This window comes from Onychostruthus taczanowskii, unplaced genomic scaffold (assembly GCF_017590055.1).
Source record: "Onychostruthus taczanowskii isolate IOZ18803 unplaced genomic scaffold, ASM1759005v1 scaffold101, whole genome shotgun sequence".
NCBI lineage: Eukaryota > Metazoa > Chordata > Aves > Passeriformes > Passeridae > Onychostruthus > Onychostruthus taczanowskii.
Window position 1 is genome coordinate 61,193 of NW_024496638.1, and position 21,340 is coordinate 82,532.

At 48.9% G+C, this 21,340-nt stretch overlaps 1 protein-coding gene across 6 annotated transcripts in view; it reads right to left on the reverse strand.

The window, feature by feature from the left end:
* Positions 1-6,972: 6,972 nt before the first annotated feature.
* Positions 6,973-21,340, reverse strand: part of DAGLA (diacylglycerol lipase alpha) — a 54,918-nt gene continuing 40,550 nt past the window's right edge. For all 6 annotated transcript variants that reach the window (XM_041410862.1, XM_041410879.1, XM_041410842.1 and 3 more), the window contains 8 exons: positions 20,091-20,171; positions 18,674-18,816; positions 17,341-17,409; positions 16,317-16,389; positions 15,327-15,523; positions 14,379-14,508; positions 13,778-13,959; positions 6,973-13,135 (listed from right to left, as the gene is read on the reverse strand). In XM_041410862.1, the coding sequence (XP_041266796.1) occupies positions 12,208-13,135; positions 13,778-13,959; positions 14,379-14,508; positions 15,327-15,523; positions 16,317-16,389; positions 17,341-17,409; positions 18,674-18,816; positions 20,091-20,171 (1,803 nt within the window). In that variant the 3' untranslated portion in view covers positions 6,973-12,207. The remainder of the gene's footprint in view (positions 13,136-13,777; positions 13,960-14,378; positions 14,509-15,326; positions 15,524-16,316; positions 16,390-17,340; positions 17,410-18,673; positions 18,817-20,090; positions 20,172-21,340) is intronic.

Here is a 21,340-nt window from a genome sequence, read left to right on the forward strand (position 1 = left end):
AAAGTACCAAAACCCAGCCACAAAACACTGAACCCACCACAAATTACAAAAATGCAGCCACAAACCAGCAAACCTGTTCATAAAACCAGCCCTGAGGCACAAAATCCAACCACAAACCACCAAAATCCTCCCAGAAATTCCAAAACCAGCCACAAATCACTGGAATCCTGTTTTTAAAAAAGGCATCACTGAAATCCAGGCACAAATTACAGAACCAGGAAATCCCCAAAATCCAGCCTCACATTCCAGCCACAGACCACAAAAACGACTGCAAATCACTAAAATCCAGCTGCAGATCACCCTAAAACAGCCCCAAATCATCAAAATTGAATGTCAAATCACCAAAAGACAGCCCCAAATCACCCTAAACACCAAATCCAGCCCTAAATCATCAAAATGCAGCTGCAAACTCCCAAAACCCAGTCACAAATCCAGCCCTAAATCACTAGAATCCAGCCCTAAATCCACCAAAAATTAGCCCCCAAATCACCCAAATTCAGCTCCAAATCACCCTAAACCAGCCCTAAACACCAAGTCCAGCTGCAAATCACCCAAATCCAGCCCAAATCACCCAAATCCAGCTGCAAATCACCCTAAACCAGCCCCAAGCACCAAATTCGTCCCTACATCATCAAAATCCAGCTACACACCACCAAAATCCAACCTCAAATCACCCCAAATCAGCCCAAACCAGCAAATCCAGCCCCAAATCATCCAAATCCAGCCCTGAATCATCCAAATCCAGCCCCAAATCACCCAAATCCAGCCCCAAATCCCACCCCGAACCCCAACCCCTGACCCCTCAGGGGAAGGCCCAGCTGTGGTTTGTTCTCCCCAGATGTTCCCACAATCCCCAATAACGCCCAGCTCCCCCCCACCCCTCCCACCCCATAATGACTCCAATCAAATAAATAAGGGCCCGCTGGGAATAACGTCCATGAAGTTCCGAGTTCTCGGAGCGCCGGGGCCCTGCCAGCCCCAAACTGTGGGGCCTTTCTGCTGCGGGCCAGCCAGGGCACAATGAGGGATTGTCCAGCCCCACATCCCAATTGAGAAGGGCAGATTCTCCGGGATATATAAATATATTTATCCTGCTCCCACAGCTGTGCAGTGACCAATTCTTCTCCCGGGAGAGGAGGGGGATTGAGGATTGGGGACAGTAATGGGTCTATTATTTCGGGATGGAGAGAACGAGCCCTTTTTTCTCCTCTCTCTCCACATTAAGACAATTGTTATTCCCTGCTCCCCTTGTTCCTGCTCTCAGCCCCCTGTTTCGGGCACAAGCTGCGTGGGAAGGAAAGGAAATTAAGGGAAAATGGATTTTTCCTGGGAAGCCGAACGCCAGCCCAGCCTAAACCCTGTTAGATGTTGGTCTGTAATGTTTTACTTAAATAAAGATTAAACCCAGCACTAAAGTCAGAATTGGACCAGATGATCCTTTGGGGTCTTTTCCAGCTCAGGATATTAAATCCTAAAATACATGATTCTGTTATTTAGAATCCTGGAATCATTTCCCATACTCTTATGGATTCATAAAATCATCATTTGATTTCTAGAATCCTATTCCATGATTCTATGATTTAGAATCCCAGAATCCTGGAATGGCTTGCCTTAGGAGGGAACTTAAAGCTTATCCATGGAATTATTCAGCTGGGAATAGCCTCAGGCTATGAGAACCTGCTTTATGTTTCCATGTCCCAGCAGGACACTGGGAAAATCCCATTTGGGACTCACCTTCCTTGCAGAAAGAACCCAGCATCCAAAGGGCAGATTTCCACACCATTCTGACTCAAATATCCAACATAATTGAATTTTTGGGATATATTCTTGACTGAGAGCATTCATCTTCCTCTTCTATCCCTGTCATTCCCATCCACTCCCAAAAATTCCCTTGTATGCAACTTTGTTTGCACTAAAATACTTTTTTCTATATGGCAGGATGACTTTAACTTGGGATAACTCAAAGCATCAAGTTCCTTCTTTAATTTCCTTCTCCACTGAAGGACAGATTCCTAGAACTGGTCTTGAGGAACAGGGATCATGGAATCCTGGAATAGTTTGGGTGGGAAGTGACCTTAAAGCCCATCCTGTTCTACCAGCACTTCCACAAGTTCCTGCCTGTGACAGTGTTGGACCATATAGATGGGTCCAAGGATGATCAAAAGATTTGGGAAAGGATCCCGAGCCTGGACTTGGATCCCTCTGGATTGACCATGTTGGACTTGGCCTGGGATTTCCCATCCTTAAGTGTAAAATCCTGTGGAGCAACTAATTCACAGTAAAAATAGGACACTTCCCTCCTTTCCTTAGGGACAATGTCAACATTCCCACATCCCCAACCTCTTGTGAGACAGCTCTGGAGTGCCACACATCCCTTACCACACAGGAAAATCCCTTTGGGAATGGCTCATTAAGGATTCAAATCCTCAAATTTGAGGGTTCTGCCCTCACAAAGTGACTGCCGTTTTCAGAATGCCCTCCTCTGGACATATCCCTAAGGAATCTTTGCTTCTTCCCATCTTTCCTCGTCCTCTGGTGCCTAAATTGAGGTGTGGATTATCCACGTCCTTCTCACCTGAGTCTGCCTCCTGACTGGAAGGCTCCTGACTGCTCAGCTCCCACTCCCAAGGAATGCTGCTCTTTCCCTTCCCAGACCTGATTAAAGGGAAAAGACCCAGTGGAAAAACACACCAAGGGATGGAGCCAACCTCATCCATATGGGATGGTCCAACTCCCTTCCTGCAGTGAGCTGGGAATGCAGCACTTCAGGCACAGACTTGTGTGATCCCCAAAGGATCCTAGAGAGCTCTGAATCCCAAAAAATCCAAGGTATTGCTTTAATCCATAGGGAGGCAGCTCCAGTGGGTCTAAACACAGTCCCTCATTGGTTTTCCTTTCTCCTGCCCTCCACGTTTCCCACATTTGCCCCCCTTACCAATCCCCTCTGGATCATGCTCCCTGCAAACCCTGCTCTCCCTATCCCACGTGGCTCACAGGCAGCATGAGCCAGGAAGGGATGGAGAGATGTTACTCGGGATATTACTCATGGAAGGTGCGGCCGGGGCTCCCTCCGGCGCCGAATTTCAAAGTCCAGTTTCCAACAAAACAATAATTCAGGAATTTCCCCCTCCCTTACCTCATCCCTCCCCACATGCCAACCTCCAGCTGAGACTCCCAGGCATGACTGGAAGGACTTGGAGTCCATTTTTAAAGTTTTTCCACCAGCTCTGAGCACGGACACCTCAGTCTCTGGAAGGGCGCCGGAATCATTGATCTGGCTCACATGAGGCTCAGCTGAGCCAGGATCATGGATCCAGGGATATCCAGTGGATAATAAGATCTATTTCTCCTGGTGGGTCCAAGTCCCAAAGAAGCTGCTGTGTTGCTGTTGGAGGTGCTGGAATACTTGGAATCTCCTACTCACAAACCACCCCAATCCAGGCACAAATTCCCCAAATCCCAGATGGTTTGGGTGGGAAGGGACCTCAAAGCTCAACCCATTCCATCCACTGCCATGGGCAGGGACACCTTCCATTATTCCAGGCTGCTTCAAGCTTTGTCCAACCTGGACTTGACACTTCCAGGGATGAAGCAGCCACAGCTTCTCTGGGAAATCCTTTCCAACTCCCAGGGAAGCTCCCACCCTGCTGGAGGCGGAAGCAGAGCTCCCTCTGTTATCTCCTCCTGGCAGGAGACCTGTGTGGATCAATCCCTTCCTGGTTATCCATTAACTCCAAAGGGTTCATTCCCGAGACAGAGAGAACACCTCCATTGATTTACAAAGGAATAAAGGACCATCCTCAGGGAGGAACACACATGTCCTGGGATACCTCAGCACCCTGGGAGACCTCTGGAGCTGGAAGCACGAGGACTCAACCCAGGCCTGGAGCAGGGAAGTGTCACCCACCCACTCCCAAGAAGGACATCCAGGCTCTATGGAAAGCTCCTGTCCATTCTACCAGGACAAAAAAGGCCACAAGGACTGGATGTGCTTTCCAAGGAAGTTCTGTGGCAGGAAGGATAAGTACAGATTGCTGGAAAATCCAAGGAGACATTGCTGAGGAGGCAGGAAAATGCAAATCCTGCTGGAACAGGCTAGGAATTACAGCTGGACCATCACCCTCAGATCATATATAGCCCAGAATCCATGGAAAAACCCTGAGGAACTATTTGTGCCATGCTGGTTTCCATTGAATTAATTAACAATTAGATCCCAGCTTTAGTTAATTAAATATTCCCGTTTTTCGCCCCCATTTTCTTTGCTTGCTGGGGAACACTTCAAAAATTGTTGGAAAATTTGGGTTTTTTTCTGTAGTTCTGGATATTTTCTCAATGGATTGGAAACAACTTTTCTCAATAAACTGGGATTTTTTCCCCTAAGGCCACCAACCCACCCAGCAGCTGGAGAATCTCCCTGGAAAACACGACTACATCCCTAAGGAAGGCTTTTAATAGGTTTTATAGCAGCATCCCCCACTCCTGCTGTGTCCACATCCATATATTTTCAGCCTTAAAAACTGAATTAAAGCAGCCTTTCCTAAACATGGATTATTCCGTGTTTATCCAAGGATAGCAGCCAGAGTTGGATGTTTTCCTTCCCCAGGAGAGGACGGGTTTCCAGAAGAGCCAATATCCTTTTATGAGGCTGGTATAGCTCCAGATAGGGAAAAAAATCCCACAAAGCCATCCCAAAACATCAGTCACTTCAACATTCCAGCACTTTTTATAGACCTTTTTATAGGAACTCAGTAGTTCAGCCACCTTTGAGCTCTTAATTCCCTGATAGTCCCTTCAGGAGCAGCCATAAAAAACAATTCCATGCAGCCATTAATAAGATTACACACTTCCAGGCATTCCTTTTCTCCCTGGATTTCTCCTGGCTGGTCAGCAAGCTCCAGGACATCTCCTGCCCTTATTCCCCGACCCTGTAAGCCATAAGTGCATCTTTTCCCTTTTCCAGAATATGAATTATGTGGAATTATTCAGCTGGGAACAGCCCTCAGGCAGTGAGAATCCTGCCTTACAACTCCAGAGCCATGTCCTGCAGGACACTGGGAAAATCCCAGTTTGGACTCACCCAGCTCACAGAAGGATCCCAGCACCTTCTTGTTCATCCAAAGGGGAGATTGCCACACTGTTCAGGCTGGAATATCCAATAAATTAAGTATTTGGGATATATCCTTGACTGAGAGCACACATGCTCCTCTTCTATCCCCGTCATTCCCATCCACTCCCAAAAAATTCCCTGTTTGCACTAAAATCCTTCTTTTTGTAGGACAGGTTGAACTTGGAATAACTCAAAGCATCCAGTTCCTTCCTTTATTTCCTTCTCCACAGAAGGAGAGATTCCTAGAACTCATCTCAAGGGACAGGGATTGTGGAATACTGGACTGGTTTGGGTGGGAAGGGACCTTAAAGATCCAGTTTCATCCCTGCCATGAGCAGGGACACCTCCCACTACTTCCAGGACAACTTCCACCCTGCTCCAACCTGGCCATGGGATGGCAAATCCACAAGCTCTGCATGTTCCCCCAAGTGTTTTCCCACTCCAAAGGCTGAGATCCAGAGCAGAGAGAGCTGGAGAAGAAACAACCAACCCCCAGTGATTTCCTGGATCCTTCCCAAAAGCCGCACACCCAATTCCTGGTGCCCTTCCCACCTCTCCCAACTCACTCACCACCCTTTTAAGGCAGAAACCTCAGGCAATTCCCAACCATCCATGTCCAGGACATCCTTGGGAACAGTCACGTACTCCAGCCATGCTTCCAACATCCATTTTATACAGAGTGCCATAGAATATACAGAAAATTTATATACATCCATATTTCTGGAATTAGGTTATAATTCATCCGGATCTTTCTTTACAGCGGGATTAGTTCAGATCTTTCGTACAGAGGTACAAAAAAAGTCACATGGAGAATGAAGGGCACATGAGGAGTGCTTGAGTTTCCTTGGAATCTTCATGCTGGGGCAGCTCGGAGCAGGGATTCAGAGGGCAGCATTCCCAGGATGAGCACGGGGACGCAGGATGCTGGGCTGTTTTCCCCCCCAGTTGCATATCCAAGTGCTCCGAGCCCTGCCAGAAGCAGTGGGAGTGCCTCAGAGCTCCCTGGAAGGGCTGCTTCTCCCAAAAATGCCAAAGGTTTCAGATCTAAGGAGGCAATTAGGATCCAGCAGGAAATGAATCCAGAGGTATCCTGCTCTGAGCTGCCCCAGCACAAGATGGAACACAGGTGACAGGCAGGAAGGGCTTTTCCAGAGAGGCAGAGCCAAAGGAAAGAGGCTCACAGGGCTCAACATTCCAGATAGGGAGGCACAGCCCATTCCCAAATATCCCTGTGCCATTAGGAATTCCACTTAGCGCCAGGATAGGAGGTCGAGAGTATTCCCTGGACTTGTGGAGGGAAAGGTGGGAAGCTGGAGCTGCAGGTGAGGCCACTTTGCCACCACCAAGCGCTGGGGACATCCCAGGAAAGGAGTTAGGACCCAAAGGGTGTGGCAGTGTCCTAGGACAAACTTCCCAAAAGTGGATATCCCAGCAGGACAGGTCCAGGCCACCCCCAGCTGGGATTTCCAACTCTGAGCCATCGGAACTGCACAAAACCCGGGATGGGAAGCAGGGAAGTGGAATCCAAATGAAAACCAACATCAAGGCTTGTTCCTGTGCTGCAAGGATTTTCAGGAATCAAGAGGTGAAGACAGGGACAGGTTCTCCTCATCCCATAGGTGTACACTGGGAAGGTGGGAAAGTCAGGACACGCAGCATGGTGTGACACTGTGACGTCAGAGGGACTGGAGACAACAAGGAAAGCAGAAAAAATTCCCAGGGAGCTTACCTTTGGAAGGGGGCTGCTCCAGAGCCAGGGAGAAACTTGGTGTGGGCTGGAGGAAATTGCCTGCCTCAGGTCAAGATTTGCTTTTGGCACTTGGATACGACCCCAGGCAGCAGGGAAAAGTGAGAAGATGGTGGGCTGGAGGAAATTGTCTGCCTCAGGTCAAGATTTGCTTTTGGCACTTGGACAGGCAGCAGGGAAAAGTGAGAAGATATGGGAAGTCCTGGCTGAGGCAGAACAGGAGACCTCGGGAGCAAGGGCAGCTCCTACCAGGCCTTGGCCACACTTCCATACTCCCAGAGAAATGGGAAAGTAAGGTGGGAAATGTCTGATCCCAGAAATTGGGACCTGAAGCTAGGGAGAACAAAGGCACAAGAGGTATGAACTCAAGAAACATGGAAAAAACAATGGGAATGGAGACAGCAAAGCATTTGGAGGCTCATGATGATTCCCTATGACAAAGCAAGGAATTGCCTTATTCCTTGGCTATTTGGAATTTCCAGCCCTTAAGCAGCTCCTTGGAGCTAGAAGAAGGGGAAGGACATCAGTGACTGCTGATCCAGCCCCCTTCCCATCCCTCTCTCCATCCATAACTCCCCTGGGGATTTGACTGGAGAGCAAAGGACTCCCAGACTGAATCCCAGCTTCCAGCTGCAATATTCCCTCCTCTCCTCCTTCCCACAGCTGCCAAGGATGGGCAGTGCTTGCCTCCAGCAGGATCCATGCAGCATTGCTTCTTCCACACAGGAGCCATGAGAGGGAGCTTTGGCACAAGAAATGAGGCTCTTCCCAAAATCCAGCAGCTCTTCCCAAAATTCAGCACTGCACAGGCTCTGGGAACAAAGCAATGAGCCCAGTTCCACACAGTGCTTTCCAACTGCTTCCTTCAGAGGAATTTCTCAGCAGAGCAATCCATGCAGAGGTTCTGCTGGAATTCCAACCTTCCCTTTCCTGCAGCACCGTAAAACTACAAGCAGGGAATCACAGAATTCCAGAATCATTTGGAAGGTCCCACCTGCTGCCGTGGGCAGGAACATCTTTCCCTAGCCCAGGCTGTTCCAAGCTTTATCCAACCTGGCCTGGAATATTTCCAGGAATGAAGAATCCACACCTCCCTTGGCAATGTTACTCAAAGGTGCAGTTACAACCACTATCCCTAAACCCACTGGAATTAAATATTCCTGCTCCCATCCTGCAAAGCCAGAATGTCCTACTGCCAAGGGAAGAATATCCCAGAATGAATAAGGACAAACCCAGCATGGAGGGGAGCTCCAGCCCAGCAGTTCCCAAGGCAAACACAGAAGGGCTCTGCTGCCCAATGGAGGCTCGTGGATACAGCCTCAAAACACAAATCCAAACACACCCATTCCAGCAATAATTAATCCCACCTAATTCCCATTGCCAGGAGTAATCCTGATTATTCCTATGTCCCAATTTGTAAATGAAAGCTGTGTGGGCGAGTCCATGGAAATAATATTATCTGCCTGCAGGAAAAGAGCAGCAAAAGCTGGGAAAACATCAAAGTGCATGGAGAATGTGTTAGATATTCATCCTGTATCCCCACGCTTGGAGCTTTTCCTCCTTCTTACGTGCCCTTGGAAACAGAATTCCGACTTTAATCCTGCATGGGACCATCAACTATTCCTGGAATCCACCATCCTAAAAGAATAGAACTGGGAATCACTGGAATTCTATAACCATACTCCCCACCCTCTGCCATCCCAGCCCTCTGCAGAGACCAAAATACCTCCCACAAATCCTGTTTGCTTTGGAAAAAGGTTCCTAAAATGTTCCAAGAATCTCATTTAACTGCTTTGGAATAGTTTTTCCCATGTTTCCAATGTGCTACCAAGGATGTGGAACAAGCTACTAGCGCCCTGAGAGAAGGGAGGCTCCTGAAATAGGTGAGAAGAACAGGCAGCAAAGAAGAGGGAAGTTTTAGGAGGAAATGAATATTCCAAATGGAGAAGGCAGCCCCGATGGAGAAGAAGTAATGATAGATATTGGAAAAGAGCTGGTATATCCTCAGCACTGCAGGATCCTTCCCACATTTTTGGCACTGCTGCAATGAAAGCAACAATAAAATCAATTTACTGGTGCAGAAGAGCCTCAGCTCCATTCCTCTGCCAAGAAACTCTTGGAATACCAACACTCAGCAGTGTTGGAAAGGACCTTTAAAGGTCACTCAGTCCAAGGAAGAAGGACCAGAATGGATTTAAGGATGAGGCATGGAATGGGGGACTTGGTCAGTCTGGGATCTGGGGTGTCAGGCACTTCCAGCACTGTCTCTGCAGAGGGTGGAACATCCTGTTGGAGTATCACGGGAATATTCGAAGATCAGAAGGCACAAAGCTGAAGAGGAAGAAGCAAAAGCCAGAAGATTTGGAAAACTGGAGATGCTTCGTATTCCCAAAGAGAGAGCAGGAAGAGAAAGCAGGAAGTGTGTACAGTACAGATGAAGGAGGTAGCTGCAGCTTTAACATGTATTTCAGCATTCCAGGTGTGCTTTCCCAGGAGGATATGGGAGATCAGCCTTTCCAAATGCCCAGATAGCAAAGGAGTGACGGGAATGGAGACACAGAATCAAGATGGGATCAAGACACAGTAATGGGGATCAAGACACAGTAATGGGGATCAAGACACAGTAATGGGGATCAAGACACAGTAATGGGGATCAAGACACGGAGACATTTAAAGCAGAATTAATTTCAAGAACGTGGATTTCATTTGGGAGGACTGGGATCAGGTCTGTTTGTCAACAAAATCCAGCAATTTTCCATGACAGGATACAATGGGAGCCTTCAAGGGGCTCTTTTGTGCCTTTACTCCTTGACCTGTGGCAAGCCCACCTCCCAGGAATTACGTATTTCCAGGTTTTCCAAAGTCCAGTAATCACAGAGCAAAAAAACTGCAGCATTCCAGACTGCTTCCCCTCAGGGCAAGGGAAGGCCATTCCTATGGGATACAGTTCCAATGGCACAAAGAAGGAAACAGTCACCCCACGACTGAGTCTTCCGGGACACGTTCAGGGAAGGAAGGGACTTTCTAGTGCAACATTTGAGTCATGGAACATCAGCAGGTTCCCACTGGAATCATTTTAGGAGGGAGATATCCCACTTTTCCTCACCTGGAGGCAACCTCCCACCAGTAGTTCCATCTAATCCCAGGTATCCATGTCGCTCCCAGGGATAGAGATGATCCTTTTCCTTAGTGTTTTAAAGTGCTTTGCAGATCCCAAGCTCTGCCTTAGTGCTAAGGGTTAATTCCTGCTGGGATTAAGGGCAGGAATGAGCTCCTTATCCCAACCCCTGGGCCAGAAGGGGAGCTAGCCTGCTAGCCCCGGCCTCCCTGCCCCTCAGCTCCCCTTTTCCCCTCAAACCTTCCAAGATTTTTGTGCGTATTCCTGAAAAATCACCTCGGTAGTGTTTCCTGAGTGCAGGAATTCCTCCTTACCCTGTGCTCCCAAACCACTTGCTCTCTGCTCCTTTTTTAAGGACCTACAATAACAAAAAGAACTTCTGGTTGCTCAGAATAAAAGGATTTTTCCTTCTCCGAATCCCTCTGAATCCAGAGGGGCTTCCTCCCTCTGATTCCACTCAGGGAAAGGTCACCTTTGGAACCTTAAACCACAGGGATAACGTTTTCCTGGCCGCTTGAAGCACTTCTGAAAGCTCTGAAACAGGTAAGGAGCAGGGGCTGGAGCATCCCACGCTGGATGGAGTGGGATATCAGCACCTGGACTCAGAATCCAGTGGAATTCCGTGCACCCAGGATTATTTACATCAATGCACACCGGTTATAAAGTGCTCCTCAATGGCACTGGATCCCACTGGCTCCCGGGAAGCACAGCCCTGGCCCATCCCGGCGCTTCCACAGCCCACACGGAGAACAAGAAGCCCTGGGATTTGCCAGGAGCTGAGCTCCTGGAAAACACAGCATCCTGCCACAATAGCACTGCTAAGGAGGGGAAAAGGGAGCAACCACAGGATTCTAAGGAAGTTAAACCAGGAATTTCTTTTCCAGGGAGGGAGGATGGAGCTCCGGGGAGAGCCATCAGTAACTGCTGAGCTTTGAGGGGGAGTTGTGGCAATTCAAGGCCTTTTCCAGGTCCCAAGAATGTTTCATTTCCTACAATAGGTAGTTTTCCTCCTGCTCCCATCATTGGAAAACCTGCCTGGAGAGGCAGAGCAGGCTCCTCTGGGCCCGGAGGCTCAGGTAGTTTTCCTAACTTGCTCAAGCTTTCCTACATGGAATTGTGCAGGTGGGGAGGGGGCAGGCAGTTACCCTCAAATCCAAGCCACTTGGGAAGAAGGGGGCTTGGAATTCTGCCTGCCCATCCTCTCTTCCCTCAGTCCCCAGAGGGAACAGCACAGGAAGGAGAGGATGACCATGGATTTTCCTTTGGGAAAGTCTCCCTATTTCCTTAATAAATACCTTCCAACCAGCTCAGCAGCTCTGTAAACATACAAGAGATTGCAATACTGGGGAAAAGTCCATCTTTTCCCTGAATTCCCAATGACAGAGGCTGGCACTGATCCACGGATGCTGCATATGGGTGGTGTGAGGACCCCCAGGGATCCAGGAGAGACTCCCAGACTCCACAGGGGCCTGGAAAATAATGCCAGGTACATTTTGCAGTTGATCCATCCACATCCATGCAGCTCTGAGATGAGAATCCTGGCAGTCCCACAGGAATGTCGCCAGCTTGGAGGGGTCCAGGGAACTGAGGAGTGATGGGGGTGATATCCAGGAGAACTTTCTGCCAAAGGCAGAGTGATTGGGCTCTTGGGAACAGCGTCCTTCCCTCTCAGGAGTGCTCGGGGGAGAGAAACCATGGTGCCAGCCCCATTCCTGCTGTGCCTGGCCGGGAAGGGGAGACTGGATTTGGGGGGAATACAGCCCCAATGGCTTTAAAACGGGAGTGTCCTACAAAAGCAATCCCCATGGAAGTGTGCCGAATTGGATCTTGGGCCGGATCCGTGGTAGTGCAACAGGGCCCAAAGTCTCAATCCGCTCATTTCCCAAAACCACCGGCTCGGTCCCGAGGAGAGGGATCTGGCCTGGCTCCCTCCTGCTTCCATCTATCCAGGTATCTCACTCCCAAACTCAGCAGGTGCCCCAGGGCAAGGAATCTGCCTCTGGAATGAGACAGGCTGAGGTAGGGAACTTTAGTGCCTCAGACCCTCTCAAGCCCCATGGGGCAAAGCTTCGCCCAGCTCCAAGCACAGGATTCCAGCACAATCCATCCTCCAGACACCACCACTGAGTCACCCCAGAAAGGATTTTTCCAGCTGTCTCCTCTGATCCCAACTGCCCGATGACAGCCTCCTCCATGGATTATCCCACTGGGATCATTCCACCCCTTTCCCCTGCACTAAAGGGCCGAAATCATGAGGTCGTCCTGCTTGGCAGGGCTGGTTACGTGTCCGGAGGGGGTGGAAGTCCGGATTTTGTCTGTGGCCAGGCACTCCTGGCTGCTCACACCCGTGGGAGTGATATCCATGAGTTCTCCGGATGAGCTAAGGGGGAAGGAGGGTGACACGGAGATTCCCGACGAGGGATCCGTCGAGCCAGCAAACAACCTCGGGGGCTTTGGGACTAAGTTAGGCTCGTACTGCGCCCTCAGCAGGATCTCCTGGTCGCTGACGGATTTGGGAATCTCCGCAAAGTCGCTGGAACTGTCCGACACCATCATGCAGTAAATGTCCTGGAAGGAGCTGCTTTTACTGTCCAAGTTGAAGAGGCTGTCGATGAACTCTGCAAATTCCAGCACCTGGGGACTGGGAACGTCGGCCAGGCGGCCGTTGTGGAGCGGCGGCTCTTCCCGAGGGGACGAGGACGTGCGCTCCCCGTCGCTCCCGGTGCCCTCGGCGCTGCAGCGGCGCTGGGGGGTGGTGCCGCCGCTGTTGAGGACGTTTTCCGGGGCCTGCGTCTCCTGGGAATGCTTGGAGAGGCTGTCAGCAGCCAGCAGCTCTGTCCGGGAGCTGAGGGAAGGGTTTTCCTCAGGGATAACGGGGTCTATATAAAAGCAGTGCGTCTCGTCCTTCTCCATGACCGCATGGAGGCTGGGGGAGCCCCGGATGCTCCGGAAACCGGAGGAGCGCCGGGAATCGAAGCTGTAGATGGATTCGTTGTCCGAGAGGCTCTCCATGGTGGCCAGAGGGGCGCGGCGGTCCTGGAGCTCCACGGAGAGACGTTCCTTAGTGTCCAGGAGAAGCAGCTCCACGGGGTCCTTCTGCACAGGAGAAAGTGGCTTTGTCTCATAGAATCCCTCCAGGCTGATTTCCGAATGGGATTTGCTCCTGCAACGGGAAACAGAGAACACAAGGCTGCAGAATTCCAGAACAGCTAGAGGATCCGAGGGTTCCTCACACAGCTCCTCCAACCAGAGGCTTCCACAATTCCGGGGAATCTCTTCTCGCTCTGTCCTCCCAGAGGGAAATATCACAAATGGATTGTCCCTCTGCAAACTCCAGTTCTTGCCCTACTCTCTTTTTTCCTGGCTCACTAAATCCTTCTCTCCTGTCCAGAGAGGCTGTGGACTATCCCTGATGGTGTTCCAGGTTGGACAAGGCTTGGAGCAACCTGGGCTGGTAGAAGGTGTCCCTATCCACGTCAGGGGCTGGAACTGGGTGATCCTTAAATCCCTTCCAAACCAAACCGAACTTGGCTCCAAGTTTTTTTTTACCTTGGGAAAACCCCACCTGTCTGGATAAGGAGAAAAAAAGGAAGTCTCTTCCATACCTTTTCCTGACGTTGCTGCAGTCAAATTCCTAAGCAACACAAGGGATTTTTCCCCCTGACATTCCTCAAGACATCCTGAAGCTTTAATTTCCACAAAGGCCCAGGATCTGTCTTTCCCACAAACATGGATCACAATGCTCCAAGAGGAAGAGAACCCACACCTGGAGCCAATATTCCATATAAAATCTCAGGATCCTTACTTGGTACTGCTGTTCCTTCTGTCCACTGGGATGGCTCCAGTCCCGATCTGCACAGAGGGGCAGCTGGGCAAGGGCTGGCTCTGGAATATCAGCTCCGGGGTGAGATCCACTTCCGTAGGACTCACCATCACTTTGGCTGCGGAAAGCAGAGCTGTTTTCCCCTTGTTGTAGTTCTCCAAGACCTGTCCAAGGAAAGCAGAGGAACAGCAGGGATTGACTGGAGGCTTTCAAACAGCTGGATTGGCCTCTTCCTTCCCAGAACCTTTTGGAAGCACAGGGAGATAAAGGATTAGATGGATAAATCCTGACACATCCCTGGATGTCACCAGGTTTCCAATTTAATAACAGCTCCTGGAATGAACCATCACCACCCAACCTCCTGTTATTCTGATGTCAAATTTGGAAACAGGAGCTTCTGGGACTGTGGGAATTTCATTCCACCTCATCACACTCCACTCCAAGACCCTGTGCAAGACTGACCAGGAGCATCACCTTTCCTCCTCTTCTCCAAAATAAACGGCCTGCTGTATTTAACCAGCAGCATTCCCAGGCTAAGCCTGCCCGTCCCAGTGGTTTTTGGGATGACAATTCCCTGCCTCACCTTGTTGAGCCCTTCCATGACCACGTAGGGGAGGTGTTCGTGCAGCATGGCCGGGGAGATGATCACCTCGTTGAAGGCCTTGTTGTCCCCCCAGATGGCAAAGTAGGTGGGATCCTCCTGCTCACAGCAGCTGGAAAAGGGGTCCGGACAACAGGGAAAATGGGATGGAAGAGAAAGGCAGTGTTTTGGCATATGAAAACAGCAGGATGAAGAGGGAGAAAAAGAGGAAAAACAGAGGGAGGAGCTGTTAAAATACATATTGCTCCAAAATCCTACTTTATGGGGACATGATTATCCATGAGCTAATCATCATCTAAAGAGGAAAAGGACTTTGGAGAAGGGCCTGGAATAATGGGAAAAGGGGGAGTAGCTTTAAGCTGAAAGAGGGTGGGTTTAGATGGGATATTGGGAAAAAATCCTTCCCTGTGAGGGTGCAGAGGCCCTGGCACAGGCTGCCCAGAGAAGGCAGCCTGTGGCTGTCCTATCCCTGGAAGTGTTCCAGGCCAGGTTGGATGGGCTTGAAGCAACCTAGGATGGTGGAAGGTGTCCCTGCCCACGGCAGGGGCCAGAAGTGGATGATCCTTAAGTCCCTTTCAACTCAAGCCATTACAGCATTCCACGTGCTGGTTTAGGTTAGATATTGGAAGAAACTCTTCCCTGTGAGGGTGGTGAGACTGGGAAATTGGGATGGATTTCCAAGGGAAGCTGTGGCTGCCCCATCCCTGGAAGTGCTCAAATCCAGGCTGGACTGGGCTTGGAGCAACCTGGTCTGGTGGAAGTTATCCCTGCCCATGATCTCCACAGTCCCTTCCAACCCAACCCATTCCATAACTCCAGCAGCACAGACACAACCACTGTCCTCATGAGACAGGGGGGAAGAAAACCCCCTTCTCCTTGTGTCAGGGAGACTTTTCCAGCAAGAATTCCAGCAGGAACTGCAGGACTCACCAGCACTGCTCAGCAGGGTGGTTGTGCACCACGTGGATGATGCGGCCCGGGGGGTACAGGGGGGTGCTGGCACTCAGGGCAATGGTCAGGTCACTGGGATGTGTCCAGAGCCGGTTGCTTGTCACCGAGTTCTCCTCTGGCTCCTCGGGAAGCTCGGATTTGGGAATGCACTTGGTAGCCCCCACAATGATCCGCCACTGTTCCCACAAAGAGAGAGAGGGAGAGAGAGGAGGGAGGATTTGAGGAGAGAAAAGCAAAAACAAGCAGAATTGCCTCGTAAGACTTGAGAGGTTTAAAGAATTCCAAAGGCAGGATATTCCCAGTTTTCCTTCACACAGGAGGGATTTGTCTAAAAATTGTTGGTGGATCACCAACAGAGGTGTCCAGGAAAAACACAGTGACACTGGGAATAAATAAAGAACAACACAAGGACAGGAAAACAGGGAAGCTGGATACAGAGAAGATCCAAATGTTTCTGAAAGTTGCTTTTCCTTTCTCAATTATATACCCTCTCCAGATAAATTCCATCATGTATTATCCCTAAAAATCTTCCTATTTTATGTTTTTTTCCCATCTTGGTGCAATGGTAAAGACTAGGGAGGGACAACTTCCCACATTTCCCATCTCCAAGACATGAGCAGACCATTTATCCTGGAACAGCATCATCCCAATGTTCTGACAAGCACAGTGGCTGTTGTACTTCCAGCTTGTTCCCAGTTTTAACTGGTCAGGAAAATCCACACTTGGAATACAGACTTTAAAAAGAGGCTCAGACAGAAAATTCCCTTATCAGTTATTTGGGATCTGTGATGGTGAAGTCTCAGCAAGTGAGCCAGAATGATCCCACTGGGCTCTCCAGCTTCTTCCATCATTCCTCTGGGTCCTTAAATAATGATCCTGAGGAGGCCTGGAGGAAACCCACCCTTCCTGCCACTAAAATTCCCCATCCCTGCTCAGAGACATCTCCAGGTGTTGGTTCCTCCCTCTTACCTTTGGTTTGGTGCTTCTTTGGAGAACATCCAGAAGCTGCCGGCGAAATCCCTCCAGCTGAGAGAGCCCAATCCTGGAAGAGAGGAAGATGTGACCATGGAAAAGAGGAAGATGTGACTCTGGAAAAAAAAGGTGTGGTTATGGAAATGAGGAAGGTGTGATTCTGGAAGAGATTAAGATGTGATTCTGGAAAAGAAGAAGTGAGTCTGGAAAAGAAGAAAATTATGGCTATGGAAGAGGGGGAAATGTGTTCACAACACCTGGGCAGGGAACAGGACAAGAAGGATATGGAGCACAGTAAGCAAGACATTGTGTTCAAAAGGACACTATAAGGATACAGCATGGAGCAGATGGATTCAGAGGTGTGGCATCACCCAGGAGCAGGAGCCAGGAGTGAGAGGCCCCAGGGAATTACCAGGACAATAACAAGGATAAGATCAGTGAACAGGGAAGGAGGGAGGTGACGATGCACAGGACAGGCAAGCTGGAAAAGTGTCCTGGAGCTGAATGACACCACTGAACAGATGACAGGGTGGACAGGATCATGGCATCCAGGTAAATCCCAGGTTGCCTGGCTCCTGTTCCAAATCCCTGCTCAGCAAAACATATCCCAGGAGGTGAGGAAGGTGAGGAATGCCAAGGCACAAATAATGATCTGGTTTGGAGATGAGGTGACGTGGAACAGGGATTTTGGGACAAACTGGTCCAAATGAGGTGGCAGCACATCCAGGACAGGGCCAAGATAACAAAGGAAACCAGGAAGGTGGCACACCTGATATTCCAGGTACCACAAGGAAGGATTCCAGAGGTAGGACATTCCCTCTTTTCTCTTTCACACAGGAGGGATTTGCCCATAAAAACCCCTAAAAGGTGTCCAGGAAAAACACAGTGACACAGGCAACAATAGGACAGAAAAATGAGGAAGCTGGAGACAGAGATGATCCAAGTGTTTCAGACAGGAAACAGATGATTTGGGACAGAACAGCAGAGATTCATCAAGGAATTCAGACACTTCTCCACTTGCCTGGGTACCAGATCTTTGCCAAGCACCACCGCAGTCACAAACTCCTTGGAATACTCCATGGCATCCTCACTGGAAGAGAAACAGGAGCAAGAAGAAGCAAACAGTGTTTCATTCTCTATTCAGTGGCAGGGAAACCAGGGGCACAAACCCCAATCCAAGCTGCTCCAGGCTTTGGGGGTTTGTGCTTTGTGGAAAAAGAGCCTTATCTCCACATGCTATAGCCCAATCATTTCCCTGCACAAGATTCTGGATATAGCTGGGAAAGGAAATGCTTGAACTGAATGTGTCATAGTCATTTTCCAATAGTTTGGGAATGGCGGGACAGCCAAGGAAGAAGATATTTTGTGCTCCTGAGGCTACAATGTAGGATGAAATACCCCAATATTTGGGGGAATTCAAATGGCAAATTTCTGCAGCAACCTGACTTCTGAGACAAGAAGAAAGAAATCAAGATTCCCACTCTGAGTTTCCTGGAGATATTATCAACCAGTTACCATGGGCAGAGGCTGCCTCACTGACCGGGATGATCCTGGGCATGACACGAGTCAGGAGCTACCAAGAGATCCAGGAGTGGAAGTCTGGAGCAGAAGGTTGCACAACTCTCCTGAAATATCTATCCTCCTCTGTAGCTCTGTGGCTGCAGAAGACCTGGGAATACTACAAGGAATGCCAGCATCCAGATTCAGCAGCAGGATGGTTTAAAACCCTTGGCTGCTCCTGGAATATGATGCAGGAACTACCACGAGGAGCTTCTCATGATCCACAGCTGATTCTAAGGATCCCCATGGTGTCTGTCAGGACCAGGAAGACCTTCCCTCACTTCCCAGCAATCCAATGCAATGTTTTGTTTGGGAATGACATGACCAGAAGGTCTGCTCCCATTTACAATGGGAAGGACTCATGATTAATCTCTCCCTGGTTTTGCCCCACAGCCAAGAGAGGGAAACCAGAACAATCCCTGTGAGCCATTTTAGGCTGCAGAATGACAGAAATGACATCCCAATTCCCATTTCTTTGGAAAAGGAGCCCAAACAACTGGATCAGCTGCTGCAGACATCTGCATTTGGTCAAGTATCTCCCTTACTTCCATCTGTTTAGTGGGAGGGGGCAGAGAGTAAGGAAGTTGCACCCATTTCCCATTAAATTTAGAGCCATGAATAATTCAGTTATAAACCAGAATATTTGGGAAAGTGGCCATTTGCCATCCTAGCTTGAATACCAAACTATATCCCAGAGGAAACACTCAGCTTCTCCAGGCTGCCTGTCCATTTCAGTGCTCCCTACAGCCTCACAAGCAGGATCCAGTGTATCCCAGGTGTATCCCACCACCTACCTGAGCAGCCCACCTGGAGGGGAATAAGCAAAGCACTTCAGGGATGGATACTGGGGACGCAGCAGGAAGGACAGGATGGCAGCTGTGCCAGCGCCAAGGGAATGCCCAACCACAATCAGGCCGTAGTGTTTTGTTCCTCTTCCCTAAAAAACATGGAAACAACATGGAATCGAGGTCAGATTGGAAATGAAATTGAATTTATCTCCCATTTCTCTCCCTTTCACCAGTTTTGGAGTCTATTTCTAGACATGAGCACTCCAGATTCCAGCTGAATAGCTCCTTGCTTGTTCTGAATCATGGAATCATCACAGAATCCTGGAATGGTTTAAGGTGGAAAGGAAGGGAGAGATCATTCCATTCCACCCCCTACCATGGGCAGGGACACCTTCCACTAGCTCAGGCTGCTCCAAGCCCCATCCAACCCATGCTGGAACACTTCCAGGGATGGGGCAGACACAGCTTTTCTGGGAAACCCATGCCAGGGCCTCACTGGAGGATGGAATTCATTCACTTCTTGAATTCTACATTTGGTCTACTGGGACATTCCTGAAAGAAAGAAGGTGGGAAGAAAAAGGAAAGGCACACCAGCTATTTGAATTATTTAGGATTTGATGGGAGCTTTTTGTCCCTCCTGATAACATCTAAGCCCACACAGAAAGTGTCTCTAAACCTCAGTGGACAATTTCTCTGGAATATCTGTCCTTGGCTACTGTCAGAAACAAGGTCTGGGCTGGTGGGACCTGAGATGGCACTTAAGGACCTAAAGCCAGGAAATATTCCTCCTGAGTAACATGAACAACACCCATTTTCCCTTTCTACCATCCCAAAAAGCTGGATGCTGGTTTATCTCTCCCTCCATCCACCAAATATCCCAAGGCAGCACACTTCAGCAACTATTTTCAACATATAAACCAAGGTAAGCTGCTTCCCAACATCTCCCTTGAGTCCTGTGACATCTCCCTGCCACCAAGAATGTGCCCACAGGGACAGTCAGCACCGCATTCCAAAGAAAATCTCCATAAAAATGGGATTTTAGTTCCTGCTGATTTGGTTTTAATGCTCCCCGTCCTTCATTGCCACCATGTGGGACTTCCTGCCTCAGGAAAAAGGAAAATAATCAGGATCTCTGCAGTGTTGGTGCTTCCAAAATAAAAAAGCCTTGCAGGAAGTCTGGATGGGGCTTGGAGCAACCTGATCTTGTGGAATGTTCTCTGTCCATGGCAGGGGTTGGAATGTGAAGAGCTTTAAGGTCCCTTCCAACCCAAACCATGCCATGAAATGAGTAACTAGCTGGAAATCCAGGAATTAAAGGAGGAGCTGAGAAATTAATACAACAGACTCAGGGACACAGAGATTCCCTTAAAACCCTGTTTTTAACGGAAATCTCATCCTCGGTCCAGAGACAACTTGTACTCACCAAATCCCGTCCAAAAGCTTGGGACAGCACCATCTCCTGCTCCAGCTTCTTCTTGATGTACTCAGCAGACAGCACCATTCCCTGTGGGAAGCAGGAACACACAGCAGGTTGTAAATGGGATCTCAATATCCAGCAGCCAGAAGGTGAGGAAGCTCTGGAATGTCCCTCAGCATGGATCAGGGTGGAGGGAGAACTGATTCCCCTCTGCATTTCCAAAGTTTTGGTGTTTAAGGAGTAAAGACAGTTCTTAATTAAGGAACACTCCACGGGCCTATTCCTGGGCTTTTAGAGGGAAAACTACCCCAAATCCAATTAACTTAAACACAGGATTGTGGATTTGGTACTTCAGGCCAAGGGACCTGGGGCAAAACAGAGAAATAGACCTGGATATTCTAAATATTGGTGGTTTTAAAGCCAAATTATCCTATTCCAGGTAAATCTGGGATGGAATTTTCCATTTAAGTCTGGGAATAAAAGTGTGAATCATTCTAATAGAGATAATGATTCAAACACCAAAGGAAAAGTGGCAGCACTAGGAATTAGTTCCTGCCTTCTCAAGCCACCAATATTAAGGGAATTTGGCTGTCAGAGGATATTAATCCCAAATTATTAAAAGTTTTTATTCCCTAGAAGGCAAGGAGTGCTGATGGGAAAAGATGGGAAAGATCATATCTGGGTTTAAACATTCCTCCTCTCTGCTGAGGAGTGTTTATCTATCTATCTGTGTGGTGTTTCCAAATGTAGTTGATACAATTCCAAGCACAGTTATAAACAAGCAACTGGAATTTGGTTTGTTGCATAAATTCCTGATGATGCTACAGTTTAACTCAGTGGGAAGTGAGCCTGAACTCCAAAAAATGGGGGAAATGGGGAAAATCATCTCCTTGGCTGTTCTCCTTTAAATCCCTGTCTTAAAATGGTGTGAGTACAATGGGAATGTTATTGGGGGCTCACTCTCCATCTCAGAGATATAAAAGGATTCCTGGCTCCAAAAACAAAAGAAAAAATATAAATAATAATATATAAAACCTCAGTTATCCTGGAGAGCTGGACTGGGGGTTGGAGTTAAAGACAGCAGGATAATCAGAGGGGAAAATCAGGGAAATATCAGGGAGAAATCAGAGGTAAATCAGAGGAAGAGCTGAGGGGGAAGATGGGGGGAAAATGAGGGGGTAGAAATTTGGTGGGAAAATTGGGCAGGAAAATCTAAATCAGGGATAAATCAGGAATAAGTCAGGGATAACAGTGCT